General features: G+C 30.4%; 1 protein-coding gene across 9 annotated transcripts in view; it reads right to left on the bottom strand.

Annotated features, from left to right (window-relative positions):
• Window positions 1–20,463, bottom strand: part of LOC130440434 (obscurin) — a 133,929-nt gene that overhangs the window by 72,868 nt on the left and 40,598 nt on the right. For 7 of the 9 annotated variants that reach the window (XM_056773551.1, XM_056773555.1, XM_056773557.1 and 4 more), the window contains 5 exons: window positions 15,739–15,831; window positions 11,536–11,835; window positions 8,767–8,917; window positions 7,356–8,546; window positions 97–1,107 (listed from right to left, as the gene is read on the bottom strand). In XM_056773551.1, coding sequence (XP_056629529.1) covers window positions 97–1,107; window positions 7,356–8,546; window positions 8,767–8,917; window positions 11,536–11,835; window positions 15,739–15,831 — 2,746 coding nt within the window. The remainder of the gene's footprint in view (window positions 1–96; window positions 1,108–7,355; window positions 8,547–8,766; window positions 8,918–11,535; window positions 11,836–15,738; window positions 15,832–20,463) is intronic. The other 2 variants (XM_056773560.1, XM_056773559.1) reach the window with 1 other exon arrangement.

A 20,463-nucleotide genomic window follows, 5' to 3' on the forward strand; every position in this document is an offset into this window, starting at 1 on the left:
ATGTAACAGTTCCTTAGGGCACTTTTCTAGGTATAAACCTAAAAATTTACACTATTGAGTTTTCCTTCTAATAGTCCAAAATTGTTACAAACTTACCCCCATTAGCATCATAATATTTGGACTTTCTCTCATAAGAATCCGTCTTAACATCATCAACGTTTGAATCTTTTCTCAAATATTTTTTTGCATATTTCTCGTAAGCATCTTCTTCTTCATCTTTCCTTTCTTCTTTCGAATTACCCCTAGAATATTTTCTGTTATACTTATATTCTTCGTCGTCTTTTTTATCCGATGCTGACTCGGTTCTAGAATATTTTCTAGTATATTTGGCGTATTTATCTTCTTCACTTTCCCCGATGGCCTTTCGGTCGGAAGAATACGAAGAATATTTGGATAATAAGTTGTCAGTATCGCTCTTCTCTTCTTCAATGGAAGCAGATCTTATAGAATATTTGGAGCCTAAATCTGCTGATAATCCTCTTTTGGAAGTGTAGCTGTAAGTATCGGTTGATTTGGAGGGCTCTATATCAGTACCTTCCAAAGATGTTTTAATAGTTCTTCTTACGGAATAACTATCTCCATCTGCAATACCTTCTGTTCTTGATTTGATACTTCTTCTTGAAAAAGTATAGTCATCATCTCCTAATCCATCTGTAATGGACCTAGAAGATTTCTTAGAATACGAACTGTATGATTCAGATCGATCTCCATCTCTTGCTTTTGTTACTTTTCTCGAATAACTATAGTTACCCCCATCATCATCGTCTGAAGATAACCTACTTTTTCTGAAATAACTGTAACCATCGTCTACTTCGCCTGTAAGGGATTTTTTAGAGTTATAAGTAGATGTCAAATCACCGTCACCACGGGAGTTTCTAGAACTGTAGCTAGACGTGATCGGAGATAAGTCACCAATGTCTGAACCGTAAGTTTTTCCATATTTGGACGTTGCACTTTCATATCTTGAACTTCCTCCTGTTAAACCAGAATCTATTCCATATTTACTGGAGTTATGTTCAGAACTGTATCTGGAAGATGAAAGACCACCATCTGTTGAATAGGAACCTAGGTCCGATCTTCTTGTATATGAAGATTCGTATCCGCCTTCTGCGAATTAAGATAGCAACAATAATTCCTTTTTCAATTACATTTTTTAGTTAACTGAAGACTGCTGAAGCTGGTTACGAATATTGCTAAGCGATCCAATATTTTTTTATGATATAAGCGTTTTTTAGAAAAAGTTAGTGTGAATTGTGCAATTGGTATCTGTCTTAGATGTTAAGGTTTAATGTACAGTGTCAAAGAAGTTAACAGAATACAAACACAAAGTTTATCAGTTTCACTTGAGATAATTCCCTTATAAGAAATTTTCCTTTCGTGAGTAAATTAATAAGAAGCATGTAATAAGTGAGGTTTACCACAAATCAGTATTCAGTGTCTGTTGAGCCAGTTAATACCAGAGTTAAAAATTTATCTCCTTAAACTCTAATCAAAAACAATAAGTCCCGATAATTTCTAGGGATTTCCCGTCAAATAATTTTATTAGTTATTGAATCAATAATTAAATATTTTTAAATAATTAATACCTAAAAAAATAGAATATCATTAAAAATAATAATTTAAAATAATCTATAAATAATATCATTAAGCAACATCATTAAAGAAGTAAAAAATTATTTTCTCCAGATTTTGATTTTCTAAAATCATACATATTGACATTGAATAAAAATTATCGACTGTTATCGGGTTGCGGATTTCAAATATTCAATTTATAAGGGTCAATGGAAGGAATAACAGCCAATTTGACCTTATTACTCTGCTTCCAATTGGTAATTGGAGGGTTTAGAATACAGGGTAACCAAAGGTACTTTTGAGCAAGAAAAGTTTAAAGCTGAAACTTTACAACAAAATTACATGTTAATATTTTCACAAGTATATATTCAATTTAAGAAGTTCGAGTAGTAAGTTTACGTAGATTTATTGAGTAAGTTTCATGTTTTAAACACAAAATAAAAGCAAAATAATAGATTGGTTTGAATGGATTTAAATGTGAAAAGTTTATATATTTGTTCAAAGATCAAATTAGAAAGATTGAAAGAAAATATCAATTTCTAGTTGAAAGGAAAAGTTAATTGACAAAAAAAAAATTCATCACCAGTGCCATTTCCTTCGGTTGCTTGTTGCTCTGGATTTGACGATTTTTCTGATTCCCTCCAAGGTTTCTGATTCATTTTTTGAGAGTCTTTTCGAGATGCCCAACGTTCGGAATCTCGAAGTTTTATTCATTCATATATAGAAGGGTCCTCCTTTTTCAAACCTCAACCACCGTATCTTAAGTCATTTGGTTTTTCTACCTTCAATGTCCTTTGTCCTGTTTGTGATTTAATATTCAAGAGATCCAAAATAAACTTGTCGTTTTACAACTTCAAACTGAGGCTTTTTTATTTTTGTAGTTTTAATGATCTACCAGTCACTAGGCACACACTGATGGTCGCATGTTTTTGGTTGCTCTCTCTATTATAACGATTTCATTATCATTGGGAAGTAAAGTCTGATATAAATTTCATATCAATTGTTTATAAATCCAATAGAGGGTCTTGAGAAAGTTTCTTCAGAGTGAGGCTAGTCTTTATTTCCCTGTTTTGCCAGTGTCAAAAAACAGAATAACATATTTGAATGTCTTAATCAGATCCCAGACGTGCATATAAGTAGTGCTGTTATTAAAACAATGAATATCAAAGTTGTAGATATAAAGATTTATCTCATAGTAGACTACTGATGTTGTGAATTTGGGGAAAGGCAATACTTTTTGAGAATCAAATATGCGTATTTTCTAACCTGCGAGCCTTCCGCGGCTCTGCGCTCGCTTGTTCTGCTCACTTTAATTGCAAATCTATTTCCGTCATCAGTTTTAGCATTGATTCTTTGAAATAACTTTCCACAGTTGCTGCACTCAAGATCATCTAGACTTGGTTTAGTTTTATTCGAAAATAAAATAACAATCTGCGACTAAGCACCAAAACCTGCTGCTGCCTAGCGGATAATGAAATGGGACTTGGCTCACTATAACACTGAAATTTTACATGGTACATGTTATAGCATAGTTACTACTTGCATTCCTAGTTCTCCATTAAATACTTAAAGGATTTAAGTAACATTTACTAGATGAAAATGAGTTTGCGCCCGAGCGATAGTAATTCGATAATTTTTGCATGAATTTAGGGACAACCTCGATCGGTTTCTATAGCATCACAATCTTTGTTATGTTGATAAATTCTGGTGATTTTAGGTCACTTCTGATTGGAAATTAGTTTTTGAAAATAGTAAAAAAATTGTCGTTTCGACCTATTTCAATCTTTATCAAAACATGACTTGACACTAATAGTTTGTATAATTATATTCATGAATAGATCACGTTCAACCTGAATATCAAATAAAAATTTGTTTAACCACATTTTTTCCTAAGTTGTCCTATTTCAAAAATGAGTAGTAGCCATCAATTGAATTCTCAATAATTACATTGAAATTTATTATGTGACGCTATTTACATAGGACAGAAATCTCAGTGTTCAGAAACTAGATTAAAGGTTATCATTTGAACAAAATGAAATATCGAAAAATCTTACAGACAATTATAAAAATTCACAAGTTCTTGAAATGGAATGAGAACAAAAAAAGAGAATTTTTAGAAATGTCCCACTTAAATAAGAACGAGAAAGATGTGAATGATAAGAAAGATTTGAACAATTTGAGTTGATTTATAATAGTATTTACAGGAAATAAAAAAGGACATAAGATGACATGAAAGAAAAAAAGAGGGCATTCAAATAAAGAAGTAACATAATTGATGTGATAAGCTCCACCTAATAAAGAGGCAAACATGCCAATGTATATTTCGGCAACCATCAATAAAAAAATTGGCCTAACCACTAAAAATATCTTCTCCTTAAGTCTACCTGAAAAGTAACAATTGATAAGGGAATTTTTACATTCTCAACTTGTTTATTTTCAAAACTTTCCAAAAATCTATCATATGACGCCACAATCATGTGTGGAAAGCGTTTTCAGATAACATAAAATAAAAAGATGAAAGTTGTATCATGCTGTTTATAATTCATCTATGAACGATAGGTAGTCCCTCAATGTAAACCTTTATTTTTGATTTAACTTCTCATTTTCTGTTATGTTATATTAGAAAACATTTATTCAATTTTTTCTAATATTACTAAAGTTTCATAAATCGTTATTGTTAGTTTGACGTTGTTAATGAAATAAAAAAAGGTATTTCCTATGTTTTTCTAGACATTTTAATAAATATAGGGTGGTTTTTAAGTAAATAAAAGTTTTATATATCATAAATTATTACTACACAAGGGTGATAAGTAGGGAGGAAAGTTTACTTACAACCCGTCGTCAAGGTAATAGATACTTATTTGGTATTTGTTATTTACGACCTTCAAAACGATGATAAAATGCATTGCTTACAATATGGGAGGAGAAAAAATTTGCATTTTTTGAATTTCTTATCCTTTCATATCAATTGATTGATATATTTGAAAGGATTTCTAACATATATTATTGAGTAAGGATATTAGCAATGATAGATGATTAGGTTAGGTTAGGCACTTATACCACAAAATAGGTTTCAACGTGAAAGATTATAAATCATATTGAGAGCCTACTTTTCAATAACAAATGCTGCTATGAACAAAAAATTATCATTATCTATAACTGTAGGTGATACAATTTTTATAAGAAACAAATCATCACAAATTGCGTTAACAATTAGACATTTTGTATTTGCAGCAAAGATACACAAAGTTAACTTGCCGGAAACGAATCATCATCTATAGTTGCTGCCTTCCCTCTTTAAAAATGTTAGTTGAATATCCTTTTAAAAAGGATTATCAATTGATATAAAAAATTGGGAAAATATCATTACATTCGAAACAAAGTGACAATCAAAGTGGATATTTGAAATATGCTGCCAGACACAATCCAATCATTTTTTCTAGGGTAGAAACCGATAATTTAATAACCTCAAAAACAAGTTACAATTTTACTATCAATATATTTCGTTTATTAAAAGCCTTTACTTCTAGCGTACGTAGAAAATAACCAAAAATTATATTTTTGGGAATAAAATAAATGAGAATACATCAAATGAGGCTCAACAACTATGAACACAGATGAAAGTATCTCATAAGAATTGATTGACAAAGCAAAAGGTGCAAGGTTGGTTTATTATTGAAAATACTGCATTGTTCAACATCTTCAGGCTGAGGTCGGAAAGTTTTCAGACAACCCTCGTAATATCACCGTAGATAAATCCTATAAACACTTGTTAATAGGATTAATGATGCACCTTGCCTAATTCAAGTCAACTTATGCAGATGGTTTCAAATATTTGAAAACCTTTTAGGTGATATTTTTTGTATACCAGGCAGAAGTCAAATCACTAGCAAATTCCGTCACTGTATAGAAATATTTTGAATAGAAAAAGTAGACACATTGTATAATTGAAAGAATTTCAAGGGACGTCTAGGTTAACTCAACACGAAAACCAAAAAGTTCTATTCCATATTTATTGAAGTGGTCGTTAAAAATAAATTTTTTTGCGTCACCCTCTATAAAGCTTCTTATCGATGAAAAAAAAATGGGAATTTTTTTTTAATTCAAACCATGTACATTTACACAAAAATGAGTGAATTTTTGAATATAATTATTTTTTGTCTTAAGGTATCCAATTGAATTTGAAATTATTATTTTTTGAGATTTGAAAATAGCTAGCAATGAAACCCCTTCAGTGTTGTAATTTTAAGTTATGAATTATGACTTTAAGCTTTGTAAGAAGTTTGATATACTTCGTCATTTAAGCTAATGTTTCTATTTTTCTCTTATTTTTGGGCTTTTCATACGTCTGTGAGCAGTTATGAATAAATTATTTTTATGAAAATATCTTCACGTCTCCTTTGAAGGCACAAAATAATTTTCTATTGATAAGTTCGACTAGCTTCATGGAATTCCATTATTTACCAACAATTCTCATGCATTCATATCTACGTCTATAGTTTCTATAGAATTTACTTTTCGAAATTTGTCTTACTTTGTGTGAATTATTAACTGAATAATGTAATAATTAAAGCATGTTCCATAGTATTGTTCTTGAGTGTTTATTATTTCCTTTCGCAAACTGAGATGTATCTTATATTGAAAGGTATTGAGTACTACACACCGTGAGGTTCAGCATTAGACAAAATAAACAATATTATTTTCATCGAGTACCGTTTTATGTCTATAATTGAAAATATATTTTTGAATCGAAAGACACGTTTGTAAATTGCCGGAAATTGACTGGTATCTAATTTGCAAATATTTGTTAAACATGCCTGAGTACAACGAGTTGTTTACAAAAGATGAAGGGCAGAAATAATTCCTCATTTAAATCTTACATAATTATAGAAGAGAAAGCATTAAAAATACGAAAGAAAACTTACTTGAGGTTTTTAGTGAAGAAATCTAAATATTAAAATAATGTTTGTACTAATGTAATTTTAAAAAAAAAATATCAATTTGGGGTCTATAATTTTTTATATTTCGAATAAAATTGTACTTTTTCCGAATAATTTCCTCAAAAATTATTACACGTGTTGTTTTGGATCAAAAAAAAGCCGTGAGTAGCAGAGCTCCATCACGAAAGTCGAATTTTTCAATTCCAATTGACAACAAAGAAAAAATTGTCATAATGACAAGAAATTTCGAAAATGGGAAGTAAACAAAATCACCCTAGCAACGATCATACTCGTATTATTCAATAAATAGGAGGCGGTCCAGTTCAACAATTACAACGATAAAAATGATTTCGGGCGTTTTGTGCTAGAAGAAATGAAGAAGAAAACTTTGAACTTGAGAAAGACAATTCTTCAACATCACCCGTACTTGCATGCGAAGTTCGAACCCTCTAGTTAAACTTTTTCTGGCCAAAAAATAAGAAAATATAACAAAAATGACCATAAAATGGGGAGGGGTATATAAACTACAGACATTCGAAAAACCCTCATAATCGTGTTCAGGAGGTCTCAAAACATGGGAAAAATGATGTGCCCCCCATTTTTCTTCTAGTCATGCCTACCGTAATAGTTTAATTTTTCTTTGAAAAATTCGACTAAAAAATTCCCAGTGTTTTTTAATAAAAAAGAAGCTTTTTAGGTGGCGTCGAAAAAAATTTAATTTTTAACGACCACCCGCATCTTTATATTTCTTGTTCAACAAATTAGATGTTAACGCAAAGCAATAAAACACACAATTAATATAATTATTTATTAAATCACACACCAATAAATCACAAAACTAACCTGATCGAGCTGATGAAGTATATCTTCGACTCATTTCGTCACCTACTTCCACATTTACTTCAATGCCAACCTTAAAATCAGTTAATTTGATATCACTTTCTCCCGTTTTTTCAACACTATATAATTTTTCTATAGCACTACCAGGTATTTTTTCAGGAGGTGGCTTGATAATATAAGGAATAACTTCTTCAAGTACTCTTGGTTTATTGATTTCAACTAAAGGTTCTACAGCTTGAATTTTTTTGAGATGCTTATCCTCAACTTCCTCTTCAGTTATTCGTTTTAAGCTTTCACTTTCCGATTTAAGAAGTTCAGCTGTGGTTGTTTCGATTGGTAAACAAGCCTCAGGTAGCTTACTATTATCAGAAAATGTGGAGGATCGATGAGCTACAAATGATAATTGTTCTAATATTTCACTTTCCGATTTTATAAGTTCATCAGTTGTTGTTTCAATTGGTAAACAAGATGTAGCTACTTCTCTATTATCTCTAATTATAGCTTTAATAGACGACTGCTCAAACTTTGATTGGTGTACCTTTGAAGAAGCTTCTTCTGATTTAAATTGATGAGTTTCTGTTTCAATTTGCTCAACTTCAGTTTTTTCAAGCTTTGATTGTTGTAATTTCAATTCTTTTATAAGCGTATCTTGAGCTGCGGTACTTTCTGTTAATTTCTCCTTTCTAAAGTTTGTCTCTTCAGGTTTTTTTACAGGTAGTTCTACGCTTTCCTTCCTCCTTAAATGTCTCGGTTGCTGGGACTGCTTGAGTGGTTTAGCTTGTTCGATACCTGTTTCTTCTTCTGGTTTCTTTAGCTGATTTTTTTCTAGTGAACTTTGGATCTCTTTTGCAGGTTTAGTAGGAACTTCTTTTTTATATTCTGAAGTATGGACTTCTTTTGAGCTTTTTCTTATAGGTATCGATGATACGCTCTTTTGTATTTGTTGCTTCTCGCTAAATTTTTCTTTTGAGTCTCTACGATCAAGGGTAGCTGTCTCTTGTTGTTTTACCTCTGTAGATTGTGCTGATTCTTGTTGAGCGACGGTTTCACGTTTCAATTTTTTTGATTTAGGGGAATCTGTGCTTTTTTCTCGTAGGTTTGCTGCTGGTTTTTCAACAGGTTTTATTTTGTGTTCTTCAACTTTTTCTGTTGGCGGGGATTTTAGATCGTCACTGCTAGTCTCTTCACTTTCACCTAAAAATTAAAAACACCAGATTATGAGAGACTATTTTGGGAAATGATATCAGAGTTTCTCAAAAAGGTGCCATATATAAGTTTTCCTCATTATTTGCTTTCAAACCAGGATCTTAAACATCATATTTTGATTATTCGACAAAAGCAACATTTTCCTTCCAATTAATTTAATAAGCTGACTTCTATTCACATTTCTTTTTAAATTAACTATGAAACTTACCGTGATTTTTCGCAAATTCTCTTATTTCTTTCAACCAAAACTCTTTAACGTCTCTATGTAGTTTTAAGGTTATAGCTTGTCCTCCAACCTTGTCAATTAATTCAAAGATGTATTTGTCTTCTAGATGATCTTTCACTGATACTTTAGTCAGCTAAAAGGGAAAGAACACATAAAATGATGGGTATTATAAACAATTATATATTCATCGCACATCCATAACATTATTTAGGATATGAAATTATGTTTCCTCAGAGTGAATAGAGATACTGTGGGTATGCTGTTGGTAGTTTTCAGAACGTCTATGGCTATTGCATTGGCAAGTCGCTTGAAAATTGGCATGTATGGAATCAGTGATTTGATTTTTATGGACAAAGAATGTGTTCGCATTTGATATTCGTTGTTAAATCGCAGGAGATAACAGGAAAGAAGCAATAAGCAGACAAATTTAATAAAATATTTTCAATCTTTTCCATTAAACAAACAGCAATAAATGAAAGTGATTAACAATTTAATCTTGTATAGATGGAATTGAGCTTCTAATATGCTGTAATATAAACTGTAAGAGAAACTTCCTGGATCTCAATTTTCAACGAAATATCCAGCAGAACCATAACAGAGTTAAAAAATTACATCAATAGTTTACTCATATGAATATGATTTTTATAACCATCTAGAGTTATTATCAAGAAGTAAATGAAAGCTTGGCTTGACTAGGTTTCAATTGCTACTTAATAAGAGTAATTAAAATTTTTAGTTTGCAATTTATTGATCTTCTTAATTCAAATGAGAAAGGCTATTAGAGTATATTGCACACGAAGTATACAAGTTGATGTTCTTTCATCCAAACGTTGCATCATTGATGAAGGTAGTGAGTTTGTACGTTAAGAGAAATTTTTGAGTTGAATTATAAGTTTTAAATACAATGATATTAATCAAATTGGAATTAGAAGCAATAAAAATCACAAATTGTTTTATAAACAATGTATGAGAATAGTATGAATAGCTAACAACATAAATTGTAGATATATGAAACGACAGGAGGAGAACCATGAAATCAAGAAATCTTTAGGTGGGCGTTTACATGGAGGAGATTATCAGAAAATGTACAAGATAAACACGAAAAGAGTAAAGTTATTTAAAAATATACTAGCTTTTACCCGCGGCTTCGCTCGCATCGAATCCATTAAATAAGTATCAGAAATCATTATAATAGAAAAGAACGAACTCTGTAGCTATATTAGAACCTGAGATATAGATCTTTGAATGTAGAAAAATTGCCAAAAAACTACAAAAATCCATAACTCCACATTGAATGTCCGCGCCTAGCTCCTCTCCAACTCAACCGATTTGAGTGTTCAAAAACTCAAAAGAAAGAAGATGTTTCAGCAATTGTACTTAAACTAAAACGAACTCTGTAGCTATATTAGAACCTGAGATATAGATCTTTGAATGTAGAAAAATTGCCAAAAACCTTACAAAAATCCGTAATTCCTCATTGAATGTCCACGCCTAGCTCCTCTCCAACTCAACCGATTTAAGTGATCAAAAACTCAAAAGAAAGAAGGTATTTCAGCGAGTGTTATTAAACCAAAACGAAGTCTCTATCTTGAATATAACCTGAGATATTGAGGATAGAACGTGTGTATGTGAAAAACTCCCATAAGTAATGTACAGGGGGAAATCGCTTTTGAGTATAACTTGAGAATGGTGAAAATTAGATGAAATCCAATGGTTGATGGCTGATCTGTGCATCAATACCTTTCATTGAAAAAAAAAATTAAGCAAATCGGTTGGGTAGACCGCCTGAACGGACTCGGAATAGAAATCATCAATTTTTTTAATATATAAGATGATCATCGCTTATTGCAGTAAAGGAGAACGTATATAACATAACGTGGGAAAATACAAACAAGACAATAAATAAATAGAAGTAGATGGTACTGGAATAGAACAGGGGGGAAGTGTTACAATTCTTAAGAGTGATAAACACAAGACGCAGAGATAAGAATAAAAATATAAAGAAACGTTATTAAAATATTAGTTTTTCTTTTTAAACAAAAATGACATTATAAACGAAACCAAATTAAACAATATACAGATCAATTGACTCTTAAAATTGAATTTTGGACGAATTGAAAACACGATTCGAAAAAAAACCGTGCCATATATGGTACAAGACGATAGTAGTTAGAAGAATCAATGGAACATAGCGAAATATAGAGAATAATGGAAATATATGATCAATTTTTGTTTAATTTTGTTTGTTAGTTCTTATTGTAGCTTTGATTACTTATCTCGTCATTTAGTTATCAACAGCTTATAATTTGCGATCCACATCTTGAATATTCACTTTGTTTCTTGTAGTTAAATCATGTTGAATATCAGTCGTTTGTGGAATAATAATATTTTCACTATTCGGTAAAATGTGTCAATCTATTGGATTTGACCTTCAGTTATACCCCCAATGAGCAATTCTTAATATTAATTAATATTTTTAATTGTACTTTGATGATACTAGTGTCAATGCTGCTACTAAAGTCGCAGTAATCAAAAGTTTATATCTTGTATTCTCAACAAATTAACGTATTAATATAATCAGTTTATACATGGTATTGAAAATATTGGATCGAAGTTGAATATATTTTTCTCAGTCAAGCTTTCGCTGAATTTTCATGTATTGGGGTGTTTATTATAAACTTTATTATAAAGTACGGGGTCAATAACTTTAATTATCTAGATGTATTGATTCAAATAAATGAAAAAACTCACACGTATGCAGTCTTTCAGTTGAAATATCGATCGATCGTCTGATATTCTTCGGACTTTACAAACTAAAATGCGCGCCTTGAAAAGAAACAAATATCGTTCTTTGGAAACGTCTTCGAAAGTTATTGTGAATCTATCGTGAGCTAGAAGTCTTCCTAATTTGTGAATACTTCCCTTGTATCCTTCAATGCTAGAGATAAATTTATCGTCTTGTGCTCGATGAGGAATACTTAGCATCAAATCAAGGGCCTTCTGGAGATCGATGTAGTTCTCACCAAGGCACGCGCTATATCTTACCAACTCCTAGAAGAAAAAAAAACAAATAGTTCTTAATTTATTTCTTTACTGAGAAACGATATCATAAATAAGATACAGTGTAATGTATAATACCACTAAGTGAATTTTTATAGTTTAATTCATTCATAATTTCTTACTTTACTCTTCTGATATTGCACGTTCCAAAGTTTGAAGTTCGGTAAAGAGAGGGTAGATTTTGTAGCAGCATTTCTATTATTTCCGATCTTGTAGAACATTCTGTATATGATATTTTCTATATTTCCGCCATATTTCCACTTTTCTTATATAGAAATAATGATTTCAGTATTTTGATTTAGATAAACTTACTTATTCATTGGAATTTGTTCAGATATGCTTGACACAGAAATACAAGACAAGCAAAAGAGCCATGACTCCAAAATAATAAATGCAATTATCGATATCAAATTTTTGTGTTTCAGTTATAGTTCCTTCTAATATTGAGCTGTTCATTTAATTTTGAGTATATTACGAAGCATGAAAGAATTGTTGAATTGATGTAACTTATATAACAAATAATTTAATTGATGATGTACAATGTCATCATTTACAGATTATGACAGAAAAACTAACTCAATCATATCAAAATTGTCACACTATCTACCCAATCATAAACCAAAGAGAGTTGGTATTGTAACGAAAATGAATACGTCTTAAAATGATGATTTTAAATGATTTTATGTTTTGAAAGACGTAACTATGAATTCGAACAAGTTTGACAAAGTAATATTTAACTTCTCGACCTTTCACATCGTTCGTGAAATAGTTTAATAAAATAGCACCCGTGATTTGAGAATGTCTTTTATTTCATAATGAAACTAAGTTACTTGAAAACACCAAGAGTCCCAAGAATAGATTTGTAGTGAACATTCAAACACTTGATATACATATTTTAAATACAAAAAGCTATTTAATTAAAAGAGACCTACAATAAGGAATCACTGTAGATAATTCACATTAAAATTAGCCAATAGCTCTAAGTTTAAAAATAAGCAAAGTAATTGGATCTTTAACACCTCTGCCATTACATAATCGATACCTGCTATGAGTCATCAAATCAATTTTATTCCACATTAACAAAGAATTAAAGAAGATTTAATATTGGGAGTATAATTTTTCAAATTTCGTATATTGCTTACCCCTATGTTTTTAGTTTGAGGGCTGTAATAAATATTTACATATTTTAAAAATTGCTGTAAAAATCACTAAAACTGAAAGTAGAATAACTCCTACTCTTGGAATAAGTATGCACGTGAAGTATTCGTCAAAAACACAATCTGACATCTTTCAAATTCAATCTTTTTCTAACTCATTGGTGTGTTATATATTAACTGATAATTTTGACTTTATTTCAATATTCACTGGCATCACCACAGTAATGCCAACATATGCTATAAGTTATTGCAGCAAATATATGTAGAAATAATAAAGCTCCTAAGAATCTACTACTATCAGTCAAAAATATTTTTGTCCTTTTTTCACATATCGAAGTGTAGCCTACCTCTCACTGTTTGAAGTTCTTTTCTTCTACTGACAGGATATAAAACCGTTAAATTGGGTGACTTAAAGAAGAACCTATTTTAATTATTCATTTAAACTTGATACTTTCCTGCAATTTTTTGCAGAATAACTTCTTAGTGCACTTTGAGAGTAAATGACATTACGATTCGACTTAGACGCCGTAGTACACTTATTCAGCTGGTTGCAGACTTTAAAATGATAAGTAAGTGACTGTGCATTTTCAGTTATTCCATAACGTCGGTCCCATGCCAAAACCATAAATCTGCAAAATTGCGGTTTTGACCTAAGTGCACTGAAGTCCCATATTAGCTATACCAAACTCACGAATGTGCTCATTCCTGCCGTTCAGTCATATTACTGCAGAAGCTCTTCACAAAACAAGTACCTTAATCCTTGTACCAGAACAAAAAACTTATAAATTCAGTTTCTATAGAAGAATACAGACATATTTTTAGGGATTATATAGGGTTCTTTCGGCCGAATAAAGAGCAGTGTTTAGAGCATAAGGAAATGGCTGAAACTGAAAGAATAAAAATCTCAAGAACATTTTCTTAGGAAAGAATGAGCTAGCAAGTCCAAGAGATGAGGAAAAAAATCCAAAATAAAATACGGAAGTTTTATCTTTTAATTACTTTAATTTAATTAATTTAATAATTTTAATGTGCCTTCAAATTCAAATTTTTCGAAGCTAGTGACACAGAAATGAAGTGCGACTCAATACATTTAAAAATAGAAGTAAAATCCAAATACGTTCCAGTGTATTCTGCAAAAGTTTGGATAAACATTATTTGTAGCACAAGGACAAGGCAACGACCTTTTGTAGTAAAAAATCTAGCATACGAAGACTTCTCTGATTTTGAGACATTCGGAGCAAAGTCATATTTTGCTGTTCTCACTATGTGAATGATGATCCAAAAAACACATTCTTTATAACTAATTACATAGATAAAGATTTTAAGGAAGAAAATTGTTCGAAAAAATGTTCAAGAAAAGTTGCCCATTTCAAATGCCAAGTTTAAAGACATGCAAAAAAGTGAAATCATGTTACCCAAGATTCAGCATAACTACTACAGATCTTTGAAATGTAGTGAGAAAATCTGAGACTGTTTATCCTTGTTTTATTTTCATTAAATGAGTTTGCAAAAAGTTAACTACTTAATTCTTGTGTTCATCGAACCTACATTTTTTTAAAATCTTTCATCGGAAAAAACACGAATTTGCTTCCAAAAATAAAAAAAAAATGAATATATCCAAAATTTTATTAGACAACTTAAATTGGTCGTTACAAATTATACTTATGTCAGAAAATATTCAAAAACCATATTTTTCTCTGTCATTACAAGCAAGTTTCTCGAAAGCATAGTTTTGGACAATCATGGTTTTGGAATGGGATCGACATATTATGACGTAGCACACCCATCGATTAAATTACATTAATATTCTCTCAATTTTTTTTGTAGTAAACGGATTGTTGACCTATCTTTAGAAACAGAAGCTGTGTTATCACTATTAATTTCCATTGTTTGGTTTCACAATTTTCACGGAATCTGCCATCTCATGTCGTTACATACTTGTCCTAACTCATATCAATTAATAAAGATAATTATGTATATAAGAATCACAACAAAGGAATGTATATAACAGGATATTTTGTGGAATATCTAAAAAAATTGAATTCTTAAAGTTGGGAATTCTGAGGTAGCTTGTAATAATTGATGGTAAGTTCAGGATTCACACTGTTTACTTTCTGTCTCATCTTGACGGTTTGGATTACAATCTCATCCAAAGATCGAACCTATTGAGTAAGTAGTCACTCATACGTCTTCCTTTCAAGCGTCACCATTCTTCATATTTGCCTCATTGAAACGATACAGAATCTATGTGTTTTCAACCGTTATAACACAAACAATGTAATCGTTCTCCAGTTTGTGCTACAGCCGAACCCACTTCATCTGACTCATTTCGTTCAAATGTATAAGATGTAAGGCTGATGGTTGCTGAAAAGCAAGAATCAGTTATTTCCTACATTGTAGTAGGCCAGCAACAACAACATCGGTAGAGATTTTATTAAACTTAAAATCATGATGGCTAAATGGGAACGAGTCCGGTTACCGACTTTACAGCGTCGTAGAGGTTGTGATTTTGGTCGGAAGTAAATAATAAAAACCATAATTGTAAGAATAAACACGCTCTACTAGTTCCATGATAAACAAGTTACCAGAAAAAGTAAAATAGCCACAAAAAAATTTCACCACTTAGATATTTAATTTTGCTACCGTAAGAATAATTAACAGTTAAGGTTACGTTGTTGTTTACCAAGTTCATTATGATAACATTGAGGAAAATCGTTTAATTTAAAATTAATTTTACCTTCAGCAAAAGTTGATAGTCGTTGATACGTTGTATCGGGAGTTTCAAATGTTCGGAGATACTTTTGTCGTCACCAAAGCGTAGCGATAGCTCCTAAAAATAAAACAAGAGCTTAATCAAGTGCTTAGTAAATAGAATTAATGTAATATATGCGATTAAATGATTTAAATGTGTGGTTTCAATATGAAAATGAGCTCTGATTGAACTGAAAGTCGGAAAAAAAGGATTTACTAGTCACAATCTCACAAAATGTGAACAATCTATTGTAGTGGCACTAATGAAGATCGGTTTAGTAGTGGTGAAAAATTTACGTCACGCTGACCAGCTATCAACAACAGTTAACGCCAAAATAAACATTTCGCATAATATTCCCTAATATTCTTTAACAAATATATATAAATATATATATATATATATATATATATATATATATATATATATATATATATTTATTTATTTATTCACTTTCTTGAACCTTTTGATATATTATGACTACTAAGATTTATTGATTTTAGGTCTCTTTTGCTTTAAAATTGATTTTTTAAATAATTTTTGAAAGACTGATAAAAAATTGACATTTCGACTTAATTTTAGACTTTTATTTATATTAATCAATAGATTATCTACATCATGATCATCAAAATGAGAGTAAAATCAAAATAGAGTTTTGTTCTAATAAGAAAAATTAATATTTCCTGCCTGCTATATCTCAATTATGTAGCAGTAACTAATAAATTAAATTATTTGTTGTTTTAATAGAATTTACAAAATAGAGCCATAAATTTCACTTAAATTATTTAGGTCTTTTTTATCATTTATAGCTTTTTCGTTCTTATGAATATTTTTATATGTTTCTTATCAAAAACAAAATAATGATGTAATTCGATCTTGGGAAGAATAACTTTTTATCCTGCCATCAGATAAAAAAAAAATGAAAATTCACAATGCCTTACCCCCTAAAATATATGGTTTACCAAAACTGCACAAACCTGACATTCTCCTTCGACCGATTGTTTCAAGTATTCAAACTTCTCTTACTCCATATCTAATTATTTGAAAAATATTTTGGAAAAAATTTTATACCAAGATAAATACTATATCAAAAACAAATGGGATGTCAAAGAAAAAATTAAAAGTATAAAACTTCCTAACGAATATGTATTTATTTCGTCAAATGTTGTTTATTTATAGACAAATATTCCTATTACCATTGTGAAAAATATATTAATAAAAAAATGGGACAAAATTTAAGAATATACAGAAATACCTCAAAACTATTTTATAAAAGGTATAAAATTTTTTTAAAAGAAAGATAAATTTTGACGTTTCGGCTTTTCTTTAAGTCTTTTTCAAAATATGGTATTGACATTCATAAGAACAAAAAAGCTATAAATGATAAAAAAAATCTAAATAATTTAAGTAAAATCTATTTTTTAAATTCTAATAAATTTAATTGATTACTGCTATATATTTAGGACGTGGAAACCAAGGAAAAATTAATTTTTCTTATTGGAACAAAGTTCTAAGTTGATTTTATCCTTATTTTAATATTCATGATGAAGGTGATCTATAGATAAATATAAATAAGCAAATTGTCAGTGTCAACATCATATTTCGATAAACACTTAAAGAAAAGTCGAAACGTCACAATTTATCTTTCTTTTGAAAACTATCAAAAAAACTAATTTTAAAATAGAAGAGATATAAAATCAAGAACATTTAAATGTTTGGTTATATATATTTTTTTATATTTGTGTCCTCTATATTCCGGACCATAATTGTAATTGGCACGTATCAAAATACGTTACAGATTTTCTCCAAAAAAACTGCAAATAACTCAATTTGCATCAAATATGAACGTCTACATTTCTATTTTTGAAAGCATGAATTCATCTCTGTGAAACATTTGTTTTTAAAAACCTGCCAAATTCATGTGTTTACTAAGTTTCGTAGTTATATGAAAACGCATTATTTTATAATCATTGAAATTATATTGAGGATTATCAAACATATACCAACAAAATACTTTGTTGGTATATGTTTATACATACAATTCATTATACATACAATATACAATTATATTGAGGATTATCAAACATATACCAACAAAATACTCCATTTAATAATGTATTATCCACTATTTCATTTTAAATGTAAAGATAGTTTTTAGTTGTTTTAGTATGGCTGCGAAACCTATTCTTACCGCCAGCGGCGAATAAAATCATTAACTCAATTACATTTGGAAAATTTCAAATACTGTCCAATTTAACTGATTAATTGAGAACTATCATAAGCTTGAGTACATGTTTCACTGGAAAATTCGATTGTTTTATCTCATACGTTAGATTAAGCTCAAGAAAAAACGTTTCCTGACCAAAATGACATCAATAAAATCTCGTACTTGAATTGTATATTACAGTAGATTGTAATAGTTATTTATGTATCTATTTTATATTATATGATTGTGATCAGGTCCCTCAATGTTCTTTTGAAAAATCATAACTAAATGAGTTGGTATCCGTATATCTTTTAGATTTTCGTCACCACCTCCGGGTCACCGCCATAGCTTCTTCCAAGCCAAAAATTCAGCCCTTGAAAGGTATAACCAATTCAAGTTAGATAGAAATTGCCGGAAAAGATATATAGCAATGTTATCTGAAATAGTGGACATGAGAAAAATCAACTCAGTAATTATCGAGTGAAACTTGGCCATAGAAATGTTAAAGAGGCACTTGATAAACTAGGCAAAGTAAAGTTCTTTTAATCTAGATGGCAACACGATGGAGTAGGAACGAGTCTTCTACGTCGTATGTTCCCATGCCGTCAATATCCATGGAGTATACAGATTATTTTACTCAAAAATTCTGCCAAGAAAGTGAAACTTTTCAGAGATATGATTAATTAAAAAGATTTTTTTTAATTTGAATGTCCACATCTTGTCAAATGATGTTATTGAGACTACCTCATCATTCCCAAAATTACGAAAGGCGATTTTTTTAGATCGTTCATACGAAATTGATATAAGTATAGCATTAGCTTGACCAAAACATTATATAGAGAAGTATTTCTCTTTTAATTTCCAGTGAGTTCTCTGAATTGTATTAATTCGTAAAAATTCCCTACTTCTGCGGTTATATTTGAACTTATATTATTGTACCTTTAAAAATCCTAGAGCACAAACAATGCAACTGAGTTATCAACCAATGCGCATTAACAAATCATTAACTGCTTCATAAAAAACCCCAACAAAATCTTCCAAAACAAACTCATAAATTTGAGCTTAGAATAAATAACTTCGATTCTAATAATGTATTGTAATACCAAACGATTGATGTACAACCTTGACGTTGGCACGTTTCCTGAATCAACACTAATGAATTGAAAAAAATTCCTGGCGCTCCAGCCTTATTTTCTGATATTAACATCAAATGCGTTGTTTCGTGAGATTTATTTGTTAAATTTTTCTTGAAATGATCCAGTTTTAATTCGTAAATAAATATTGTAACGTCACAATGAAAGTATTTTAATTCCCAAATATTTCGAGAAAGCAGCATAAAATATTAGAAACACTCGCCGAAAACCATAAGAACTAGTTTCCTAAAGCTGTTAATTTCTACACAAAATGAAGAGAGTGAAGCAATCTGAGAATGAACGCATGAATAAACTCAAAATTGCGATCCCACTTTCTAATAAACTGCTGTTATAACACGTGTTATGAAAGCTATATAGAATATCACAACATCCCTCTTGTGGAACTTGGCTCATTCTTTCAGGAGAGGAAGAGAGATTTATTCATAGTTTTCTAACACCTTTATACCACATCCAACCATCTCGGCTTCGGTCTTACCGTTTCGCCAGTGTAAACACGTCATGTCAAAGGTAATCCGGAGGAGACTAATAGTTTTCTTTTCTATACATATAAACAGTATATTAGTTTTTATTTTTATCAAATGTCATTTGAGTGCAATTTCCAAGCCTTCGGCCAATTATTCATTGAAATATTCTTGAAAATGATAATCCAATTACATAATTTCATTTTATTTCTTTTTGAGACCACTGATTCATACTTGTATATTCAATACTGTTCAAATCAGTGTTTCTCTGATGTAGTATTTATTTTTAACTAACGAAATTGCGAATTTTTCATTTTTACTTTGAATGAGAACTAGGTTAAAAATACAGCTGGCTTTGTTATAAGAATAGACAACTTAGTGTTTTGACTCAATATTTCTGTTTATAATACCTTGATAAACAAATACGTTTAATTTCAATTTCATAGTTATTATGAAATCGAGTAGGTGTAGTAACTTTCATGATGGTTACGATGGATATTATTATTGTACTGAGATTCATCTTAAAGTTTAACATATTTGACAATTTACTATTTGGAACGTTTTGACATTCATCTTCCCGTTATGTGTATTACTAATTTTAATTGGAAAATGAGTTATAAAATATTTTGATAATGAAGTACCACTAGAAGTCATAGTACAGGCTTGGTCCCGAAGAACCAGCCTACTTCCACTTGATTGAATAACACGGTCCCAGTGTTGTTTCTACTTCCTCAGGTAGTAATGGAAGTTAATGTTCGGAAATGTCTTCTGTGCAATCATGGCATTAATTTCGACGTTTCTGTTAGCGACAGTTTTATCTTGGAAACAACTTCCTGGAGGTTTCGACTGGATTACACTAAGATTGCCAAAGGAATACGATTTGGTGCTTTGT

Source organism: Diorhabda sublineata, chromosome 2 (assembly GCF_026230105.1).
Source record: "Diorhabda sublineata isolate icDioSubl1.1 chromosome 2, icDioSubl1.1, whole genome shotgun sequence".
Taxonomy (NCBI): Eukaryota; Metazoa; Arthropoda; class Insecta; order Coleoptera; family Chrysomelidae; genus Diorhabda; species Diorhabda sublineata.